The sequence below is a fragment of the Canis lupus genome, chromosome 2, assembly GCF_003254725.2.
Source record: "Canis lupus dingo isolate Sandy chromosome 2, ASM325472v2, whole genome shotgun sequence".
NCBI lineage: Eukaryota > Metazoa > Chordata > Mammalia > Carnivora > Canidae > Canis > Canis lupus.
In genome coordinates, this window is record NC_064244.1 from 75,268,029 (window position 1) to 75,289,667 (window position 21,639).

The 21,639-nt window shown below is 61.5% G+C and overlaps 1 protein-coding gene and 1 long non-coding RNA gene across 4 annotated transcripts in view; both read right to left on the reverse strand.

Annotated features, from left to right (window-relative positions):
* EPHA8 (EPH receptor A8) overlaps positions 1 to 3,062 on the reverse strand; it is a 35,603-nt gene extending 32,541 nt beyond the window's left edge. The window contains exon 1 of the mRNA XM_025447819.3: positions 2,969 to 3,062. Within this exon, the coding sequence (XP_025303604.1) occupies positions 2,969 to 3,059 (91 nt within the window). The 5' untranslated portion in view covers positions 3,060 to 3,062. The remainder of the gene's footprint in view (positions 1 to 2,968) is intronic.
* Positions 3,063 to 7,125: 4,063 nt separating this feature from the next.
* Positions 7,126 to 12,908, reverse strand: LOC112660411 (uncharacterized). 3 transcript variants are annotated; one of them, XR_007408404.1, is made up of 6 exons: positions 12,544 to 12,908; positions 11,720 to 12,030; positions 10,874 to 11,028; positions 10,178 to 10,247; positions 8,950 to 9,054; positions 7,126 to 7,321 (listed from the first exon to the last, which is right to left on the reverse strand). It is a non-coding gene; the product is annotated as an uncharacterized LOC112660411 (long non-coding RNA). The 3 variants fall into 3 exon arrangements; XR_007408403.1 differs by having other exon boundaries at positions 8,950 to 9,035; positions 12,282 to 12,907; XR_004813633.2 differs by having other exon boundaries at positions 12,282 to 12,907.
* Between the last annotated feature and the right edge of the window lie 8,731 nt (positions 12,909 to 21,639).

The window sequence follows — 21,639 nt, forward strand, 5'->3', positions numbered from 1 at the left end:
CCACAGGGCGGTTCTTCAGGGCTAGAGAGAATTCTAGCAGAGGCCCACCTGGCCCAGGCCTGAGTCGTCTTGGAAATTCAAACCCCTCTGGTCACCAGGCCTGGGCTCTCTCCTGCCCCTTGCCCAGCCGGCCTGGAGGGCTGTGTGACATCTGTGAAGTCAGTTCTCCTCTCTGGGCCCATCTCCCCATCTGCCAATGGGAGGACAGGACTCACGGCCTCTCCAGGAAGAGAATCACTTCACCCTTCTGTGCTGTTTCCTCATCTGCAAGATGTCTGTAGGCATCCCTCTTGGGCCTACCCGCCCGGGCCGTTCTAGGAGATCAAACGGGTCCCTCTCCTGCTCTGAGAAGCACAGATAATTCCTAAGCCTTTCCTGTTCCACTGTGGAAAGCATTATGCGATTTCTTTTTTTCTCCAGCACCGTCACCTTCCCCCATTCCATTTCGCTGAGACTAATACTTAAATTGATTTACATTCCCCGAGGACGCAGTGCATGATGGTGAGGCTGGAGAATTCGGGTGGCCAGGGGATGTCAGCCAGGATGTGAACGCCTGGGCGATCACCCCAAAGTGGTGGATAATCCACACCAGAGAGTGATAAGGGGCCATGAGCCTGCTGGGGCATGGGGGCCCCGTCCTGCCCTGTGACGGACCTGGCACAGGGGCACTTGGCCGGGCTGGGGCACCGCCGCTTTTGTAGGAGCCCAGCTGGGAGCAGATACCCCTCCCTGGGTGCCAATGGTCTCCCTTGCAGGTCTTGGCACTGCACCAGCCCAGGAATGACCCGGGAGGGAATCCTGTCCTTCGGGAGGGAGGGTGGTCCTATGTGGAACCTATGCCCCAGGCTGCCCAACCTGCGTGGCTAACCCCCGCCCCGCTGTGGGGACTCTGGACAGGCGAGGACTGGCCCTCGCACAATGCCTCCCTCGGCCCTGGACAAAGCCTTCCCTGCCTGCCTCTTTCTGTGGACCTTGCCTCTTCCCCAACTGCTGTCCCTCCCCTGGATGTGTCCTCTCCCTCGAGCCAATGGCCTGTCTTCTGCAGGTGAGTCTGCTCAAAGTCACCTCCCCAGTGGGGGCCCTGGGGTGTGCCCGGCTGCAATTCTGGAAGGTGCTGCCTCCTTCCTGGAGAAGATAACTGAAGCGAGGAGTTGAGGGGTACCGTCTGAAGCCCAGAGCCTCGGTGTGGACCCCCCAGCATCCTGCTGGCAAGAAACTGGCCCCCTCCCCCAACCCAAACCTGGGAAAACCATCTTCTCAGGCCAGGGCTCTGAGAGCCCCCAGACCCCTGTGCCCCAATCCCGCCCTCTTCCCTACTCACTGGGCCCCCACCTCAATTCTCTTCTGGTGGCCCAGGAACCTGCACCTGCTCACTAGCCACCCCAGTTGGCCCTGCTGTGCCTGCCCGTCATCTCACCTCTCGGCTGCCCTGCTACAGTCCCTCTCCCCGCAAGGTCCCCTTTCCACCGGAGACTATGAGTTCATCTACGTGTGCATTTATTACGTGCACATGCATTTCTAGGGGCACGAACGCAAGTTCGAAGGTCTCCTTAGATATGTGGTATCTGCCCACGGATGTGCATATTTTTCACATGTGTGCATCTGTACATGTGTGTATGCACGTGTGCACCAGCTGCATTTCTGTGCATCTGACTGTGGGTGACGTCGGAGGCTGTCCACGCATGTGAGCCTCCACAGGCCCGGGTCTATGTGTGTAAATCCTGACGTGAGTCCGTGTGTGCATGTGTGCTTTCGGGGATGCCTGTATCTCTGAGCTGTTGGTGCGTGAGGGGGTGGATCTCGGGTATGTCTGAGTGTCAGTGAGGAACACTGGCTCCGGAGCTCCCTCGCATGTGGAAGAAGTTCGTGCTGCCACACACACAGCTCCGGACCTGGGACACCAGCCCCGGATCCTGCACCGAGTACCCCGCGGGGCCTCCTCCGGGCAGAGCCGCAGGAGCAGAGGAGGTCCTGGGGGACGGGAGGTGGGGTGCAGAACAGAATCCGGGGCGGCATCCCGGGCTGGACCTGGACTTCAGTGGGGCTAATTGCGTGCGTGTGCGCATGTGTGCGTGTGTGCGCGCGTGTGTGTGTGTGCAGCTGTGCAGATGTGAGACCCTAGGTGATGGGGAACCCGATGGGTGCCTCTTCCTGGCTTTCCTTGTCCCCTCCCACTGCCAGGAGGTCACTTCCCAGACCCTTTTTGTCCTGACTGCTGGGCCCCCACTCCTGCTCCCACCCCGCTCACCTGGGGTCCCCCCAATGACTGGATTGCCCCGGACGTGCCCTGGACAAGACCTGCTCTCCGGGGCCTTGCCAGCCTCAGTCCGTCTGCAGCCCCGCGGGCTCCTCACCGTCCCCTCCACCCAGGGCCACCCTGGGCCACCAGCGCTGCCCCTCCCCGCCAGCCCTGCCGCCCCAGCACGCGGGCCCTCCCACCTAAGACTCCTACTCCCTGCCCCTCTCTCCTGCCTCCTTCGCCTCGTTCGCAGGCGCAACCCGGTCCTGCCCTCCGCTCCTCCTGCCTCAGTTCCTGGTCCCCTCTCCAGGCCACCCCTGCCCTCTTCTTCTTCAACCTTCTGAACCTCATCTTGCAGCCCCGTGTCCCTCGTTCTCTGTCCCCGCCGCGTCCCCTGGCCCTGTGCCCTGCTCTGTCCCCTCTCTCCTCTACACCTCTTCTCCCGCCTTCCGCCTTCCGTCCCCATCCCGTTCCCTCGTTCCCTCGTCCCAGGTGCCCAGCCCTCGGCTCGGGGTCCCCAGCTGCGAGTCCCTCGGTCCTCTCCCCTGGGGCCCCGGGGGGCCTCTGTCCCTCGACCCCAAGCCCTGGGGTCCCCGCCCCGCCTCCCCGCGCCGTCCCTCGACCCGGCTCCCCCCGCGGTGCACCCGGCCCCCCCCCACCCGCCCAGGGTGCAGGGAAGGAAGTTGCGCCGCCCCCGCCCCGCCCCGCCCCGCCCCCGCCCCCGCTCACCTTCGCCGCGCGCCGCGGACACGCAGGTGGCGGCCGCCGCGGCCGTGACGACCCAGAGCGCGGGGGGCAGGCGGCCCCGGGCGGGGGCCATGGCCCGGCCTCCAGCTCGCCGCAGCCCGCGCGCTCCCCGCTCTCCGCAGCCGGCGGCCGGCGCACACCCGGGCGCACACCGCACACCGCGCACACGCGGGCACCCGCGCCCGCCGCCGCCCCCGCCCCCGCCCCCGCCCCGGGAGGGGGCCGGCCCGTCACGGCGCCGAGCCAATCAGCGCGGAGGCGGGCGGGGGCGGGGGCGGGGGCCGGGGACCGGGATGGGGCCGGGGACCGGGATGGGGACGGGGACGGGGACCGGGACCGGGACGCGCCGAGCCGCCCGCCCGCACCGACGCCCCCGCGCCCCCCGCGCCCCCCGCGCGCCCCCCGCGCCCCAGGGCCCCGCGGCGGCCCCTCGCCAGTCCCCGGGAAGCACTTCGCGGGGGGAATAACTCTCCCCCCACTCCCGCGCCCCAGTGACCCGGCACCAGACACCCCGAGTTTAGGGGGGCGCAGCGCAGACCCCAGGACCCCTGGCTGTGTGGCCTTGGGCACGGCTCTTAGCCTCTCTGAGCCTCAACTTCCAGATCTGTAAAAGCAGGGATGACAGTCTGCGTCCTAGGGCTGTTGTGAGAACCCGGCTCAAGGACTCAGGTGAGGGCCCAGCACAGGCACACTGCCAGGTGCCCGGTAGTGGCAGCTGCCCCCGAGGATGGGGACTGTCATTCCCCACCTTCCCCTCCCCTGACTTCCCCCACCTCCCGGTCCATTCCCAGGAGTTGGGATCCCACCGCTGTCCTGAGAAGGCTGCGGGCTGTGTGCAGAGGGCAGGGACCTGGGGGCTCCCTGCTGGGGCCCTGCCTACCACCCTCAAGGCTCCTGAGCACCTGGAGGACCAACCTGTCCTGGAGGCAGGTAAGACACCTGCAGCTCCTGGGGGCTGGCCCTCAGGGCTGGGTACCCGCTGGGACGAGTCTAGACTGTGCCTCAGACCTAGTTGGCGCACACGGCTGCTCAGCTCTCTCCCACAGCACTCCCGGCCCCTGAGCTCACTCGGGAGAATTGGTTGGACCGTGGCTAGAGCGAACAGAGAATGATCGAGGCCGTTTGGGGGAGGGCGTGCCAGACTCCGCTTCAGGAGCCTTATAAACCTGCTCTGCTTTAAGCCCCACACAGTCCTGCAGGGGAGGTGCAGCTAAGGACACTGGAGCGGAGAAAGAGAGACCATCACTCGTTTAGATCACACAGTTAAGTGCTAGAGACGAGCTCAGATCCAGATCCACTGGACTCTAAAACCCACTTCTTTCCTGTGCATCTTTTTACAGAAAGGAGGAAGGTAGCTCAAGTTAGGAGCCCTTTCCTAGCACCAACTGCTCAGACCAACTGCCTCAAAGATGTAGTAAGCCCCCTGTTACCAGAAGCATTCAAGCAGACACCAGCTAAAGGCTGTTCAGGGATCCTGTGCAGGGGGTGGGGCTTAGAGGGAGCAGGTTGGACTAGACTCTGAGGGGCAAACCCCAGTGCCCACATGAGACAGGCAGGCATCCTGATGAAACCCACTGGGGGGGGGGGGCGAGGGGGGGGCTTTCCAGCTCCAGCCCACATTGCTGTGGGAATGGGGGCCTGATTTCCTGTGATTTCCAGAGAGGTTTTATAGCTGGAATTTTACGTGCTATCTCCTAATATTTAAAGTTGGCAGCTGATGCAGACATTTTAACAACAGCGCAGTGTGGGCAAGCCTGTGGGTAGAGCAGCCGCTGCTCCCGGGACTCTAGACCTTCTTGCAGGGCTCCTGAGGCGGAAGAGTTGTGGCTGGCAGCTCGATTCTGGGGCACTGGGGCAGCGAGCAAGGCAGGATAGAAAACTGCACCCCGAGGGCAGGATGCAGTCACCAGCACTGCTGGGCATCTCCTACCCCAGCCAGGGCGCCCAGAAATATTTGTTGATGGGCGGGAGGCTTTGCCAGGGGCGGGGGGTGGTGGTGGTGGCTGGGGCTCTGCACTTCCAGGTCGAGGTGGAGCCAGCCGAGCCTGGGTTTTGCCCATTTCGCAGGCCCTGGCGCTGGGGGATCCTTGCCCATCTCCTCCGTAAGCACGAGGGGCGGTTCTCTGTCAGGGGTCTGCCCCATATTCCAAATCCTCTTTAGCAGGATTAGAGTAGAACTGCCTTGCCAGAGTTCCGTGGGGGTAGGAGCAGCTTGCATGCGAGCATCTCCTCACCCTCCGAGACCCCCACGGTGGCCCAGCCCAGGGGAACCCTGTCCCCGGGTCCCTCCCTCCCACCCCTATCCCTCGGGCTGTTCTCTGTTTCAAAGGAGCAGCTTGCTCCCTCACTAATGGGAAGGAAGGAGCTGTTAGAGCCTCTCCTAGAGAAATGGGTGTCTCAGCAGAGCCTTTGGGAAGAGAGTGACGCCCCTCCTCTCCGAGTGGTCGAGTGGTCCGGCAGGCAGCTGCAGAGGGGCCCGGCTGGGGGCAGGGGGCAAAGCTGCCCCCCCCATCCCTGTCACCGCCACCCGCATCTTCCAGTCTCCCAGGCTAGACTCTGCATCCCTTCTCTCACCAACCCCTGCTTTCCCTCATTTCAAAGGCAAGGAGAGCGAGATTCGTGAGGACGGATGAATGGAACAGGAAGCTGGGCGGGATCTGGGATGCTGGTCTCCCCTCCCCGACTGGGCTCCTACGGAGGGTCCTGGCTGGGTGCTACGAGAACGATCGATCGTTGAATGACTGAATGAATGGACGAGCAGCCGTCCAAGGGTCCACCCCCCGCTGGCCAAGGACTTGAGGCCACCATCACCGAGGGCCATTTCTGGGCTGCAGGGTGGCTTGCTTTCTGGAACCCTGTGCAGGTGTGCCAGGCAGGCCTGCCAGGTGGGCTCAACGCACCTCTCGGGGGGGTGTGAATCTGCCCATGCTCACCCTCTCCCACCAGCACCCGGGCCCCTTGGGACCCCGCTCCAACAGAACAGGGAGGTGGGGTGAAATGGGCAGAACTGGACGTGGCCATGCAGGGCGGCCCCTGACTCCTGCCCCTACTTCACAGCCCCATCCCCAACCCGAGACACTTCTGTAGTCATCATTGTCGTCCAGGAGTGGGAAGGGGAGGTGCAGGGAGCATGACACAAGCTCCATGACGTTCCCCATTTCCTGTGAGAGATACCCTCCCAGGACTATTTCTTCTCACTTCGCCTTTCCGAGCCTCAGTTTCCCAGACTAGGTGAGGATAATGAGGATGCGACCAACTCAGAGGGTTGCTGTGGGGCTCGCGTGAGTTCACCGGTGCAAACATGCTTGGGGACCTGTCAAGAGATCTGGGATGGGGGGGCGCTACTACTGTATTTTAGAGGGTGAGGCTGTCCTACACCCCAAGGGAAGAACTGCACAGGGCGCCCCCCCCCCCCCCCCCCCCCGCCCAGGGACAGGTAGAGGAGATGCTCTAGCAGGAGGTGGGCGGGTGTGAGTGCTCCGAGTGGGGGCAGCGATTAGTGGTTAACTCCCACCCTAACCCCTGCCTTGGATGTCTTGTCGCACCAGGCTGTCTCACACAGACTCCTGTGAAGAAGCCCCCTCCCTACCCCTCACCCCCCACCGCCCCCAACCCCGACCCACAGCCCCTTCTCATCCTCCACTGCCTTTATTCTGCGAGGGGACTGGAGGGGGCACATGCCTCATCCTTGCATAGAAACCTGGCCTCCTCCCCTGGCTGGAGGATGGAGCCGCCTGAAGTCTTGGGAAGAACCAGATTCCTAGCATGCGGCCTCACTTAGGGCCTCAGCATTCCCATCTGTAACTCGCCCATTCCACCTGTTTTCCCGAGTTGTAATGGGCACGAAGGGAACGTGGCGCTGGCACTCCACTGGAGATAGGACCGTGCCCAGGACGTGCTCGCAGGCTGGAGGGGAGGCAGCCCCCCGCCCCCCCACAACAGGAGTGAGGAAGTAGCTCAGGTTTACACAGGAAAGATTTACCCGGAGCAGCACGGCAGCAGGGGGAATGTGTTTACACTTTGTACTTTGCCTCTGGAGCCAGGGCAGGAATGCCTAAGACAAACCTGTCAGACGGAGATGGAGCGTGCGCCACATTCGTAATTCACTTTTTTTTTCCTGGTAGCTGTATTAAAAAAAGTAGCAAGAACAGAGGCCAAATTGAACGTAATAATATATTTGTTGAGTGAGTGTTGCCTGGTACGCAATATTAATTTACTGATCAATTCACTAATTCAAGAAGGCCGTATCGAGCCCGTCCCGGGGCGCCGGGCCAGGTGCTGGGATGAAGGTGGTGGACCACACGGACGCGGTCCTCGTTCTCACGGAGCCTCAGCCTACCGGGGAAGCAGATAATTAAATAGGCAATTACAAAATCCCTTTCCACGTAAGGGAATATTTCAGAAACTGTAGGAAAACTTAAAATAAAATTTACAATTTAAAATATTTCACCGAAAAAAAAAAAAAAAGTCCTCTTGAAGCAGAAAATACTGAATGTAATTTAGCCCTTGCTCGGCGGCTCAGAATCATCACGGTGAACAAAGAATCATTGAATATTGATGTGGAAAAGGACTTCAAGATGAGTTCATTGAAGCCACTGGTGGTGGGACAGCGTCGGACAGAGGCGACTGCAGGAGCACCGGTGGCGGACCAGCTGGCCTTGGGGGCCACGGGACCCCGGGCTTCTCTGCTTTCCTAGGGTGACCCTGTCTTCCCTGGCTCCCCGCTGCTGCTGGGCTCCTGCCTGCGACAGTCCCCAGCTGCCTCCTGCTTCTAATGTGGACCGAAAAACCACGCAAGCTATTAGAATTGTATGCAGAGTAAGACTCCGTGGGCTCTAAGCAGGGGACCTCCCTGTTAGTGAAGCCCGCTTAGTGGCTTAGTGTCGGGACGGGGCTGCCCGGGGGTCTCCTCCGGTACCTCTGGCTGTTCTCAGGATATTTGTTCTCAGGCTGGAGGGTAAATGAGGTGTTGTTATAAATACCTAAGAGGCTTATTAATGGCTGGGCATGCACAGACTAATTGCTTCCTCCTGTTTACATATAATCAATCACTTCCACAGTTTGGAGCACCCGCGGCCGCGGAACCGGGTAGAAAGAGGACCACACCGGGGTAGGCCTCCGGGGACCAGGCTGGTGCACGAGGCTTTTCTGCCCTGAAAACCAAACCACACCCTCCCTTTGTTCCTCACTCCCCTGGCCTATGCTGTCCCCCTCTCTCCTCCCCACTCCCAGGAAACTTCTTGAAGGAATTGTGTATTCTGTAGACTTCACTGCTTTCTCTCTCCATTCCTCCTCAACTCTTACCACCTCCACTGTCCCCCACCCCCCACCCCCCGACCCACAACCCCGGCTCTTTGCCCTGTGCCTGGGGTCGGCCAGCATTACCGTCTACCCAGCTGTGCAAGTTAGGACACTGAACTTTGTCTCCTCCATCAGCCGAGTATCCAGGACATCCCAAATCCTTTGATTTTACCACCAAAACCTACCTTGAACCCATCTGGGATGGGTTCTGCTCCTCGCCATGGCCACCAGCCCAGTCTGAGCCCCCAATACCTCTCACCAGGGTGACTGGCCTCCGGGTGCACTCCCTGGGTCCCTTCAGCCTTGCACCACACCCCAGCCAGAAGGCCATTCACTGCCAAAGATCATGGTCAGCCGTTGCCCCACACCTTCTCCTCCCCTGAATAGAGCCTTCTAGAGCCTTCCACTCTTCTCTCTGGATAAAGACCCAAGTCCTTATCATACCTGCAAGGCCCAGTCCAGTCCAGGCACCAGCAATTCCCTTTCTGCTTTCTTGAAGGTACTGCACCCTCTCACACACACTTTGTCCTCCGGTCCCTCTTCTGGAACATTCTCCTACTTCTGTACCCCCTGTTCATCCTCAGGGAGCCATGCCCGGGTCGGTGCTCTCACAGACCCTTGCCCATCTCCATCAGCACCCTTGGCTCAGTTTGGAATCTTACCTGCACGTGTGGTTCCTTGATTCGAGCCACTGTCCTGTGAGAACAGGGACTGCCTCTGCTCTTGCTGGACACCAAGCCTTCAGCATCTGCCACATGAGCCGCCCTCTGTAAGGATTTTGCCTTGTCCCTGGCTCCCTTTGGAGGCCTGGCCCAGGCCTGGAGCTGGTGCTAGATTCTCTCGGCTACTAACAGCCCATGTGACTTTAGGCAAATCTCACTACCTCTCTGGGGCGCTGCTCAGCCTGGCGGAAGGTCTCCAAAGGCACAGTATTCACTACGCCTGTTAATCTTAACGACAGCCCTTTGATGTAAATTCTATTATTATCTATACTTTAAAACGAGAATAATGGGGGGTGGGGGAGGTGACATATTTGCCCAAGAAGCCACAGCCACTGAGTGGCAGGCTGGGGATTTGAACTCAGATCTGTGCTTCCAGAGCCCACTTGCTTAGTCGTGAGGCATTGGAAGGGGGGAGAGGGGTGGGTGCTCAGAAGGGAAAGTGCAGAACGTGGGGCTGGTCGCGCAGGGAGGGAGAGAGCAGATGCCACTTGGCTACTGATCTGTGGGGTACCCGGTGGGTGTGCTGACCCTCCCTAAGCTCCTCAGGCTTCTGGGGGAAGGTAGAGGAGCTCATGGCCCCCAGGAGAGACCACCGCCGGGCACCCAGAGGGGACGGGGCAGGGAGGTTCTGCTAAGTATGGGGTCGGAGGGCCTCACACCCTGCTGGAAGGCTGGATCGTCGGGCCAGGCCTGGGGCCAGGGCCACACTGGGCCTGAGCTCTCAGCCTGACCATGGGCTGGAGCAGGGCCCCTCCCTATGGGGTCCCAGGATATTGGGGCTCCTGGCAGCAGGTGGGAAAAAGCCTCTAAATGTGTTGGGAGGCAGCAAAGGGCTCGGACTCTGGAGTCACACCTGGCTGGGACCCCCCACCCCCCGCCCCGCCAGCCTGACCCTTGCCGCTTGCCCTGTGGCTTCGGGAACTGGCTTCCCCTCTCCGAGCCTCAGGCCCAGACCTGTCCAACGGGGACACTGCCACCTGCCCTCATATTGTGAAGATTGAAAGGGTTCGTGGCGCGCAGTAGGCCCTCCTGCGTCTCAGCCTTGCCCCCACGCACCCCCTGCCTCCCCCAGCCCAACCCAAGGACCTCCCCCAGGGAGCAGGAGGGAGCAGGCCATGGCTCATTATCAGAAAGAGAAGTATTAATATCCCTGATATTAAAAAATAACCTTATCATCATTCTGCCTTGTTGGGAGGAGACGAGCCCACATCAGCATTCTGACAGATGGGAACAGCTCTCTGTGTTTGCGGGTATTTGCGGGAGAGAGAGAGAGAGAGAGAGAGAGAGAGAGAGAGAGAGAGAGAGGAGAGAGGGAGGGAGGACACAGTGTGAGAGGGAGAGAGCCTGGGTGACAGTGCCTTGTGGGTGGGGAGGCCGGGGCTGCGTGGGTGGGAGTGTGGGGGCTGCGGGCGGGTGGGCGGGGATGGCACCTCTCCCTAGCAGGGGAATAGTTTTAGGAGGCTGACTTGGTGATCCCCATTATTGAAAGTATTGAAATGCTAAGCAGCTCTAAAGATCTCTGCCTGATTTTCATTAAAGCTGCTGAGGGGGAGGGTGCGCTGGGAGGGGCAGCGGCTCCAGGCTGCCTGGGAAGGTCTGATGACAGGAGCCAGCGCCGGGGTCACGACCATGCAGAGGCCGCGGCCGCCTTTCCAGCCGCCACCACTATCACCATCACTGGTCACCGCAGCCCCCGGGGGAAACCCTGGCCCTCCGTGAGGCCATCTCGGTCACGGAGCAGCCCAGTGGCCGAGCTGGTGCTGCGAACCCAGCCACCCCAGGGCCCCGTGTGGGCCCACCACCTGCCCCCGCCTTCCGGGCCCACGGGCTCCTCTGTCCTAGGAGCAAAGGACCCCAGTCCCACCTGCATCCCAGTCCTTCCATCCATGTTTTCTGAGGCTGGGCAGTGTGGGGGCTTGGAGGGGGGCACTGGGTGCGGACGGCACGTCGACTGCTCTCCAGGAGCTTCCAGCCCCATGGTCATTTCCTGGCCTGGCCATGTGTAGGAACCCCAAGATGCTAAGGAAGGGTCGAGAGGAACGAAAGCTAAACAGCATGGTGATGGTGTGCACGTGGGGAGGAGGAGGGGGGGAGCCACAGGTCCAGAGAGGGCAGCTGACTTGCCCAAGGTCACACAGCCAGCAACAAACATGGGACCAGAACCCAATATCCCGGCTCCTCGCCCAGTGCTCCACACGAGACCCTCTCCCCTCGGAGCAGCTGGGACAAGGAGAAAGGGCAGGGCTAGGTTTGTTCACACGTCAGCCTAGGGGTGAGGCGGGGTGGGGGAGTCCCTGTCCCGCTCCCCAGCAAGGCGGGAGGAAATAGTCAGCTGGAAGGGGTCATCGTTTGTGGGGTGCCCATGGTGGGCTGAGGCTTTGCAGTTCCCCTCTCCAGTAACCCCACTCCAAGGCTTCAGGGGTATCACGCCTCTTACATTAGGGCTTCCAGAAGGTGCAGAGGAGAGCAAGCTGTCCAAGGTCACCCGGCCAGGAAGCAGCCAGACTGCGATGTGCGCCCAAGAGCGTGGGACCCTCAACTCTGGCTTTGTCCCCCTCCGCCAGACAACCCCCCGGGGGGAGGGGGGCAGGTTTCTTGGGAAGGAGATAGAGTGTGACTTGGAAGCTAGAGACCTTCGGTGGTTTGGGGTCACCTACAAGGACCTCCCAAGGGTCTAGTTTGATTTGGAATTGTCCCCAAGCAGACTTACTCTGGGATGCCTGTGGAAGAGGGGCTGCGAGCCCAGGGCTGCCGGGCCCAGGCTGTTTGAATTCTCGCCAGGCTGTTCCGGCTCCTGGCCCAAGGTCATTTGTTCGGTGAAGAAAGCAGCTTCTCAGCCCTGCGCGCCCCGCCCTCCCTGCTCTGAGCCGAGCTGGGGAGGCTGAAGGACAATGTTCCCGGTGAAAGCAGATTACCCCGCGAGTGTGAGGGGCCGGCCGGGCGGGATGGCACTGTGGTGACAGGTCCATCAGGCGCCTCTCCAAGGGGATGCTTCCCGGGGCTCCTGGTGACAGGCCCGGGCTGTGGAGGGAGTGCTGATGAGGTGGGGACAGCCTGGCCCCCCTGGCTGGAGGCGGCCATCCAGCTCTGGCCTCTGGGCAGGGCCTCCGACTCTCTGATGCCTCCTCCTGAGAGGCCCCCCCCCCCCCCGAATCACCCAGCTTGGGACCGTCCCCTGCTTCTGTCCCCCCTTCTCCTGGCCATGGCCTCCCTGCCTCCAGGTGCCCCCCCTCCAAACCCGCTCCCATCCACTGCCCCGGGGCCCTGCTCACAGCCCCAGGAGAAGGCCGAGCTCCTTGGCCTGCAGGGGAGCCCTTCGCAGTCTGGCTTCTGCTCCTCCCAGAGGCTCCATCTCAGACTCCTCTCCACGGCTCCAGGCCCCTGCACCTGCTCCTCCTTCCTCCTGGCACCCTGCTGCGCCCTCCTGCCTCCCCAGGGGGCCTAACCTCTACTCCTCCCGCAGCTTGGACTCACCTCCTCCTTGAACAGAAGCCCTGCAGTCTGGGTTAGGGCCCCCCGGGTCCCTGGACTTACCCCTTCGTCATCCTCCTCGTCCTGACAGCTGGCTGTGGTACACTCACGCCTGTGGGGTGTGTGCTAAGTGCCCACATCGCTTCGCTCCATCCTGGCTCCGACCAGAGCGTGGGAGAGGCCTGTGTGGCTATCCCACCCAGCAAGCTGGGGTGCCTCATGTGTGCCCACTTTATAAAGGGGCGGGGGAGCGATTGCTCAAAGGCACTAGCAGGTAAGTGGCTGATGTGAGCCAAGAAGTCCAGGATCCCGACTGTCCACACTCAGTGCCATATGCCACCCCTGGTATCTCAGCATCTGGGGCTGGCTGTTCCCTGGTTCTGGCTGGAGGTCAGCCCTGTTCAGCCAGTCTTTGGCAGGGACCAGCAGCCCCCCCCCCCCCCCCGCCCCGGGAGTGCCCTGGGCCTCTGAGCAGCTTTCCATGGAAGGTAGGGGTTGGACGGGGTGGGCACGTGCAGGGGGGACAGAGGCTCCCGGTATAGCTGGGAGTCCACAGCCTCTCCCCTCTGAGCTCCCCCGGCCCCTTTCTGCAGCCTCCCAGCAGATCCTGGAGTTCCTGACCCCGCTCAGGAGTGACCTCCGGGCTCCCAGATCTTGCCTCCCGTGTGCAATCCCATCCCCAAGCTTCAGACTAGGCTCTCGGCCCCACCCCGCTCCACTCGCTGGCCCCCTGGCCCCCAGGGGCGGCTGGAGGGGGAGGAGAAGCATCTCGGACCCTGGACCCTGCCTGAAGCCCTGTCCCCGGCCCGTCTGGGCTTGGGCTTGCTCATCAGCCGGTCCTTCCACCAGAGCTGTGAACCCCACGTGGAGCTTGGCGCTCTGGCCCCACCTCCTCTCCCCACCGCTGCCAGGGGCTGCGGGGTGGGGGGGGCGGCTGGGGATGATGAAGTCGTCTCAGAAGGAAGAAGCTAAAGATGTAAACGAGCCCGTGAAATCCCCGATGACAGCCGTGACCACTGTGGCTCCAGCCATTAAACACGGAGCTTTAACGGCCCCTGGAATACACCTGGGGCACTTGTCAGCAGCTCCTGCTCAGCACACGTGCAGGCTGTGTCCACGCGTGCACTCGGGAGTGTACACACGCGTGCGTGCACACACAGGCTCAGTGAGCACCACAGAAGGGTGGGACAGGACCGGAAGTCCCCTTGGCCTAAGATGGGGAGCCTGGGGCCCTCATGGCCGCCTCCCCTTTCACCCCGTGTGTGCATAGGCTCCCCGGTCCCCTGCACCCTCCCCCGAGGCTGTGATGGGCAATATCCACGCGTCCTCCCGCCCCACAGCGCAGCGCAGGACCTGGGCTCGGACGGGAGACGGTCGCATCACCCATCCGGAGGATTCCTGAGAACCTGGCGCTTTGTCTGAGGCCCACGCAGGTGACTCGAAAGCCCGGGCTGGGGAGTCTGGGCGCTGAGTTCTGGCCTTGCCACACGCTCCTGCGCGACCTTGGCCCCCTGTATGACCAAGGCCTCCCCCTGTTTGGCATTAGGGAAAGTCCCTGTCCTGCCCTGACTGTCGGAGCATCGGAGCCCGGGGTTCCTGCAGCCTGGCCTGGCCTGGGGGCGCCCCCACCCTGCAGGGCACCAGGGGCTGAGGAGGCCCCACGAGGGGAGCTTCCTCCGCAGACCAGCATTTTCCTTCACCTTCACGCGGCACTTAGCAAAGGCACGTGGAATAGACTCAGGGAGGGTTGGTTAGTCTAGATGTAGCCGCCGAATCCTGTAAGAGTGAATTTTCAGGAAGCCTTGGGGAGTCTCTCCTGGGTCAGCTCCCCACCAAGAGAGTTCTGTGTCCTGGCTCTTGCTTTCCTCTCCAGGTGAGGGTCTCACCACCCCCACTTCCCCACTCAGAGCAACAATTACTCTGAACCTGCAGGGCCCTGCTCCCCGCCCCGGCTACTGTGCTCCGTTGGCTGGTACACTCCTCTTCCCTTGCCCTGTCCCTTTGCCCGCTTTACTCACACCTCCGGTCCCCAGGTCTCCAGAAGGCCTCCTCTGGTTCCCCACATCTGGCTGAGGTGTGTCTTCATGCTGCCCAACCTTCTGAACATCTGCCATCACAGAACTTATCACAGTGACCTGTCCTTGCTGGGCCACATCTGCCCTCTCCAAGCACCTGGGGGTGTCAGGGGGCCCCCCAAGGCTGGCCCGGCACACGTGGGCATCCACATGGACTTGCCGAACGAATGAACGACCCAAGAGCAGCTCAGGGTTGCAGATTCCGGTGTGCAGTCCTGTGGCTCCCACTGGTTCCTACCTCGTGACCGTGGTGCCCACCCGGCTCTGCAGGCACCCGAGGGCCTGCCACCTGCGGCGTGTTCTGGGGCCAAGATGCTTTCCGTGGCTGCCTGTGTGGAGAGCTCAGGGCTGCAGGCGGGCTCGGCTGGGGATGGTTCTTCAGTGTCAGGCATAGGCCGGTGCACAAGAGTCGGCTGCTCCCTCCGGGTGCTGTTTCCTCCCTGGGGTGGGGAGGGACCCTCTCTCTCACTCACGAGGGCCTCAGGGCCCCATCTTCCAAATGACTCAGGGACTTTCCACCTTCCCAGGGGTTGCCTGTCTCAGATACACGAAGCGGGGTGCCAAGGACTTTTCATTTTCAAGTTCCTGAGCAGAAAACTGCCCGTCCTTACCTGGTGGTGGCTTGTAATAAGACCAAACTGCGAGGGATTATCTTCGGTCGAAAAGTCAGGCTGGTGGCAGGTGGGGGTGGTGGGGACAGGTCACAGCGGGGAAGGGGGCGCGCCTGCTGGAAGGTCCAAGACTCCAGGCTGGTGGAGGGAACAGTGATGGGCCTATGATCCGGACGGCAGGACCGGAGGACAGGCAGAGGGTCGCCAGGGGAAGTTCACGTGCAGGCAGTTGGCTCGAGACAGACGTGGAGCCCCTGAGGGTGGACACATTGGAAGAGTCCCAGGAGGGGAGGATGGGCGGGGGGACAGGGGTGGGCAGTCAGTAGGCCGGGGGCACGAGGGAGCTACTTAACCTCTTGGTCCCCCTTTCCTCATCTGTAAAATGGGGATCCTAGTAGCTTCCCCACGGGCGGTTTTGAGGTTGAAATGAGCTTTCATAGACACAGCTTGGAACAATGCCTGATGCATTGCGGTGCCGTCGCGACCGTCGCCAATGCCCCTTCGGGCTGCTGGCATCGTCACAGTAACGGCGATCCTTCGCGGAGTGGCGACGGCATCCAGGTGCCACTCACGTAAGAGCTCCCTTTGTCCTCATCACACTCAGCGTCAAACTCGAGGAGGCCTAGAGCGTGCTCACTGGCCGCGGGTCACCAGCCAGGGAGCAGCCGAGAGCCAAGGACCCCAAAGCAGTGTCTGGAGAGCCCACACTCAGCCTTCTCCCCAGGGCCTGGGGCTCTCTGCCCAGGGCTCCTTCCTGACCCTCAGCCCCTGGTTTCCAGAAGCCCTCGGTTCGGTGGTGTCCCGGGAGGGGTGGGGGGCCTGTGGGCAGAGGCTCTTGGCCTGGTGAGGCTGCAGGCTGAGCCAGTGAGCATGCTCCGAGGGAGCCCCCAGAGGGTGACCACCAGAGGCCGCGTGTGGGGAGCCCAGCCCAGACCCTGGCATGGTGGCTCTGTCCAAACCCCCTGGCCACCATCTCATTTCCAACAGGGACTCTTTAAAGAGCAATGACCAGCTTGCTAGGGGACTTCAAAGATAGTATTTGATGAGTTTTAGCAGCTTCAGCAAAACTCTAATTTGAATTTCAGGCGCTGGTGTGTGATTTCCTCAGTGACAGCTCCGAGGGATGCTCGGCTCGGCTGTCATCCAGTGGGGCCTCTGCTGGCTGCCGCAGCCGCCTGCCTTCCAAGGAGGAGAGACGGGGCTGAGAGGAGCTGGGGCCCCACCGAAGCTCAGGGGGAGAGGCACACGCGAGTGACAGCGAGAGGGCGGGCGAGGGAGGGGACACGGAGAGCAGACACGGGGATCAGGGATCCGAGAGAAGCAGGAGGCTGGAGGGGAGGGAGGGGCGTCTGAACAGGGGTGAGGTTGGGGGGGCCGTGCAGGGAGGAGAACCTCCAAGAACCTCCCAGAACCACGAGAACCACGGAGGCAGGAGGCAGGGAGATAAAACCCAGAGGGGAAAAGGCGAGAGGAAGGGTAGAGGGAGAGACAGACCCACGGCCACAATCCAGACGGAGGGAGGGAGCCAGAGAGACCCCACGGACAGTGAAGCCCGAGCACAGGGGTGGACATGGGGACACAGAAGACAGCAGAGGGGAGGCGGGAGAGGGAAGGGAGGATGGGAGGGGGGTGAGGAGACCCCGGGAAAGATGCTGCATTTGCTAAGTGAGCTCAGTACCAGGCCTGCGGGCAGGGCTAGGGTCCCGGGGGAACTAGACAGACAGGGTGGGAGCATCAGGTGGCAGGAGAGGAGCGTCAGGTCACCCAGCCCCTCCCTTCCCGCCGCTGCCCCTCCCACCTTAGCTGGTGCTGTTCTAGGGGTGAGGGGCGCAGCCCTGGGGCTCCCCCACCCAGGCTGCTCAGCACCGCCTTCCACCCCAGCCTGGGCTCTGCAACCTTTGGGGCCCAATCCCAGGGCAGTGTGCAGGATGCGGCTCATTTCCACAGAGCCTGCCCCACACGTGTGCACACACACACATGCACCCACAGTTGCACCCCCACCCCCCAGCACTGGGAAGGAGAGAGGAAAGGGAGACACAGGAGGAAAGAGGGCCCTGGGAGCAAAGGAAAGGTCACTCCATCTCTCTGGGCTACATGCAGCTTCCTCCTCTGCAGAAGCTCGGAGAGAATAGCTCACATCCCAGGGGGGCCTCGGGAGGGTGAGGGGAGGTCATTCACACACAAGGTTCAGTCCAGCCCTGGCTCCGGTGAACCTCAGCTGAAGGGACACGCATCCAAACATACGGACCCTGGGTTCTGAGGTCGGTCCCCCCCACGAAGTCGCTCTTCCTGGGGGAGGAGGAAGGCAGTGCCCATCTCCCCTGTCTTCTCCTTCCAAGCTGAGCAGGAAGGTGAGGAGGCCAGGAGGCAGGGAGGCTAGCCTTACGGGCAGCTCCTACCTCCAAGGCCACGCAGGTCTCCCGCCTCAGAGCCCCTGTGACTGTGGTCCAGAAGGGCCCTCTGCTGGGTGGGGAGGGACTGGGAGGGAGAGGCAGCCCACAGCCCCCGACGGGACCACAGCCCTCGTGGGTGTGTGGGAGTGGAGGCTGGCGGGCAGGGCAAGATGAGAGTTCCAGCGCAGCACCACCAGTACCGCTGTGCTAGCAGCCCCTGATCACGCCTGGCTATCGAGCGCTTGAAATGTAGGGGAGCCTGAAATGAAATGACTCTGTATGGAAAAAATGCAAAAAAAGCTCATGAGCTTTTTAATGTTAATTACGTGTTAAAATGAAAATAATTTGGATGCATTGGTTAAATAAAATATATCACATTAATCTCACTTGTTCCTCTTTACTCTTTCAATGCGGCTAATAGAAAATTTAAAATTCAAAAAAAAAAAGAAAATTTAAAATTCCATGTGGCTCAAGTTATCTTTCTATGGGTCTGCGCTGTTCTAGGACATCTAGACAGCTGAGACTCCAAACATCCCACTTTGCTCGGGAGTGACGGAGGGGAGACTGAAGCGACCCCCGAAAGCCCCTCCCAGAAGCAAAGGGACTTGCTCCAGGGGCACCTGGAAGATTCATACGTAGCCATCGGGTGCAGCGCTGGGGAGACCAGCGTGGGCTCCTCTGGCCTGAGCGGGCCACCAGCTGGGCCGCAGGGAGGGAGAAGGCCGAGCTCCCGACAGCTGCAGGGAGGGTGAGGAGCTGGGAAGGGCTCCCAGTGGGGCTGGCGCCGGTCCCCACCTAGGGTCGTCCCAGGACGGAGGCCGGAGAACCAGTGGCACCCCTGCCACCACCCGAGGAGCGAGCTCATCGACAAAGGGGGGAGGCGAGGCTGGAACTGTGGGCGCTTCTCAAGGCTGCGGTGCTTAGGTGGTTAAAAAAGGGCAAAGGAGAGCCCTGAAAACACGACCTGCTGTTGCTGGACGAGGACCCCCAGGGGACCCGCAGGGGGCTGTGTGGAGAGCAGAGCTGGCTGGGTAACCCGGGCCGGTCCCTGAGCCTCTCTGGGCGCCAGCCTCCTCCTTTGTGGCCTAGCGTCTACGAGGGCAGGCTTGGGGGCCACGCGGACCCGGCCGTGGCTCTGCTACTTACCCTGAGTCAGTCACTTAACCTCCCTGGGGTCCCCATTCTTCATCTGCGAAGCGCGCCCCACTCCTACCTCGAGGCCTGGTGAGGCTGCAGGCTGAGCTGCCCAGCGCCGAGGATGGGCAGATACAGGCCGGCGGGGCGCCTTGGCCCAGCGATCAGGGCCTGGGTGCCGGCCCCCAGGGGGTCCCTTGTGGAAGCTGAGGTCGTGCTGAGTGCGCTCGGGAAACGAAGGGGGGCGGAAGGCGGCCCCGGGTGGCGGGAGGCAGGGCCCTGGGCGGAGGAGGCACCCGAGCCGCGCTTGGTGCTGACGCCGCCGCGGATCCTGCGGTTGGAGAGGCTCCAAGGGCCGCCGACCTCACAGCCCCCGGGCCTCGGCCCCTCCACTGCACCCCGGCAGGCTCTGCCCGCACAGCGGAGGCCCTGACACGGCACCTCCGGGGCTCAGGCCAGCTCCGCCCGCCCGCAGCTGTGCCACCTCGGCCAAGTCCCTTTACTTCCCCAAGACCCCGTTTCCTCACCTGTACTCTGGGGACGGGCGCACCAACGAGGCTGCGCTGGCTCCCGGTGGGGCCCCTCGGGGGACAGTCCAGCCACTGAGGCCCCTCTGGCCAGGCCTCTGCGGCGACAGCGGCAAATCCCAGGACCGGGGAAGGGAGAAGGTGCAGCCGCAGCCCAGAGGCCAGCGGCTGGGGGTTCCGGCCTGGGCCCGGGGGGCCGGGGGGGCCGGGTGCTGCTTCGACCTCCGCCCGGCCATGGGGCTGGCGCAGAGCTGGCGCAGGGGCTACTGGCACGTTGGTAACCCGGGCAGCGAAGTATGAGGGCGTGGTGAGCGATGAGGAGGCTGGGAGGCTGGCAGAGAGGGGAGGCCGGCAGGGGTCAGATCTCGGGGGGCCCTGCTGGGCTAAGCTGCCAGGACTTCATCTTGGGCGCTGTGGCGGCTGGAGCCGGGGGACCACCAAGTCAGATCCCTCTGACAGTTGTAAGGTCGGTGAAGACAGCTTTAGGGCCCCTTAGGCCTTTCCTTTACTGGCTTGGGGTCCCCAGGGCCTCCGGCTGCCTCCCTCCCATCTCCTCTGCAGCCCGGCAGCCCCCGTACTTGGAAACGGCCCCAGGACAACGAGAGACCGTGGCTCTGGGATGGACAGCCCGGGCCACCCTCGGGGAAGCAGAGCACAGAGGACCTGGTTGGGCCCGTGCATCTGCCTCCCTAAACCCACCCCTGCGTCTTCTCACCCGATCCGTGCCTGCTTTCAGCCGGTGGGTTCACACCCCGGCTCCCCCACTTACTCCCTTTGTGGTCTTGGGCAAATGACTAATTTCCTGCCTCAGTCCCTGACCTGTAAAATGGGGAGGAATCTTCTCGTTTGGGTGTGTGTGAGCTCCCCTATCTAGCAGCCATGACGAGGGCTTCCGTGAGCCTCCCTCTGTCTAGCACCCCTGTGAAGTAGGCAGGGGAAGGGATGGTGCTTCTGTCCCATTTGAGGGACAGGGAAGCTGACACTGAAGGGAGGCGGTCTGTCCAAGCACACTTGGCACACCAGGGGCACAGCTGGGACCAGGACTCAGGTCCTGTTTTGGCACCTGGTCTAGAACTCTTCCCACTCTATTAGATGTCATTAAACATCAGTATCTCAAGTTGAAGGGTGAAGCTCTAATGCGGGGATTCCAAGTAACTTCCAGTAGCTCAATGTTATTCTGAGCTGAGGATGCGCCAGGAGGATATTGTCTCCCCTAAACCCAGTCTGCATCCCACTTACCCAAAGGAGTCGTTCTACATACGCATCTGCATTCTCTGCCCCTAGACAGGGAGCTGGGATCCGATGCACTGGCCTTCCCCAGCACTGTCTAGCAACCGGCTGACATCCTGCCTGGCCTAATCTCTGGAACCTTCCTGATGCTACGGCCCCTCCTCCACCCCGCTGCCCCTGGCACAGCTCTTGTCGTTGAGTATAATGATTGCCTATTTCCCTGTCTGCCCCTTGCTAGACTGTGGGCTTCAGGGCAGTGTCCCTTAGCTGGTCCCCTCTGTCCCCAGCACCAGAACTGAGCCCTCTATTATTGTGGTCAAATGAGTGTGTGCTCTAAGCCCTGACCCTTCCCTCCTTCCCCTAACCTAGTGCCTCTTATCGTTTTATTTCAGTATTGCTCCCCACGGAGTCTTGTAAGACATTTTCTCCCCTCGTCTCCACCCCCGTGAAATTCTAGTACCACAGACATACCGTGTATCTGTGTACGTACCGTACGTGTGTCTGCGCCGTACACGTGAAGAGTATGGTTCTTTTCACCCTCTGACAGCCGAGCATCATCCCCCTCGAGAATGCAAGCCTTAACCCAAGGCACTTGTGAGTCCTGTGGACTGCAAGCCGCCCTTGCTGGGTGCTTTCTTGCTTCACCACAGCTAATCACTTCTTGGTGGAACATGAAGAGGGCAACATTGACATCAGGGCACATTTGCTGTTCACATGGTGTTCTGGGAGCAGGAAGGTCTGCCCAAGCTGTGGGGGCCCAGCTCAGAGGAGGGCAAGGGCAAGCTGGCCTCACTGGGGTGATGGGAGGGCTCAGCTGGTGAGGCTCTTAAAGATTGTCTGGTCCAGACTAATTTCACCGATGGAGAGATTGAAGCCAAAGAAGGCATGTGGAGGCCTGGGGGTTAGAGAATTTGTAACCAGACTATGAGTCTTTTGAGGGGAGGCCATGTCTTACTTGTTCCTGTATCCCCGTTGCCCGACATTGTGTTTGATGGGGGTTAGATGTGCAGGGTGTGGTGAATGAACACATGGATGATGGATGGATGGATAGATGGATGCATGGATGGACAAAGGAAGAGCAGACTCATGCCCGATCCTTCCCCACACTGAGGAGGCGGAGTCCAAGCTGCAGCTCAGGTCTCTAGAAAGCTTTGGTGATGCCAGGTGGGCCTCAGAAAAGAAAATAGGA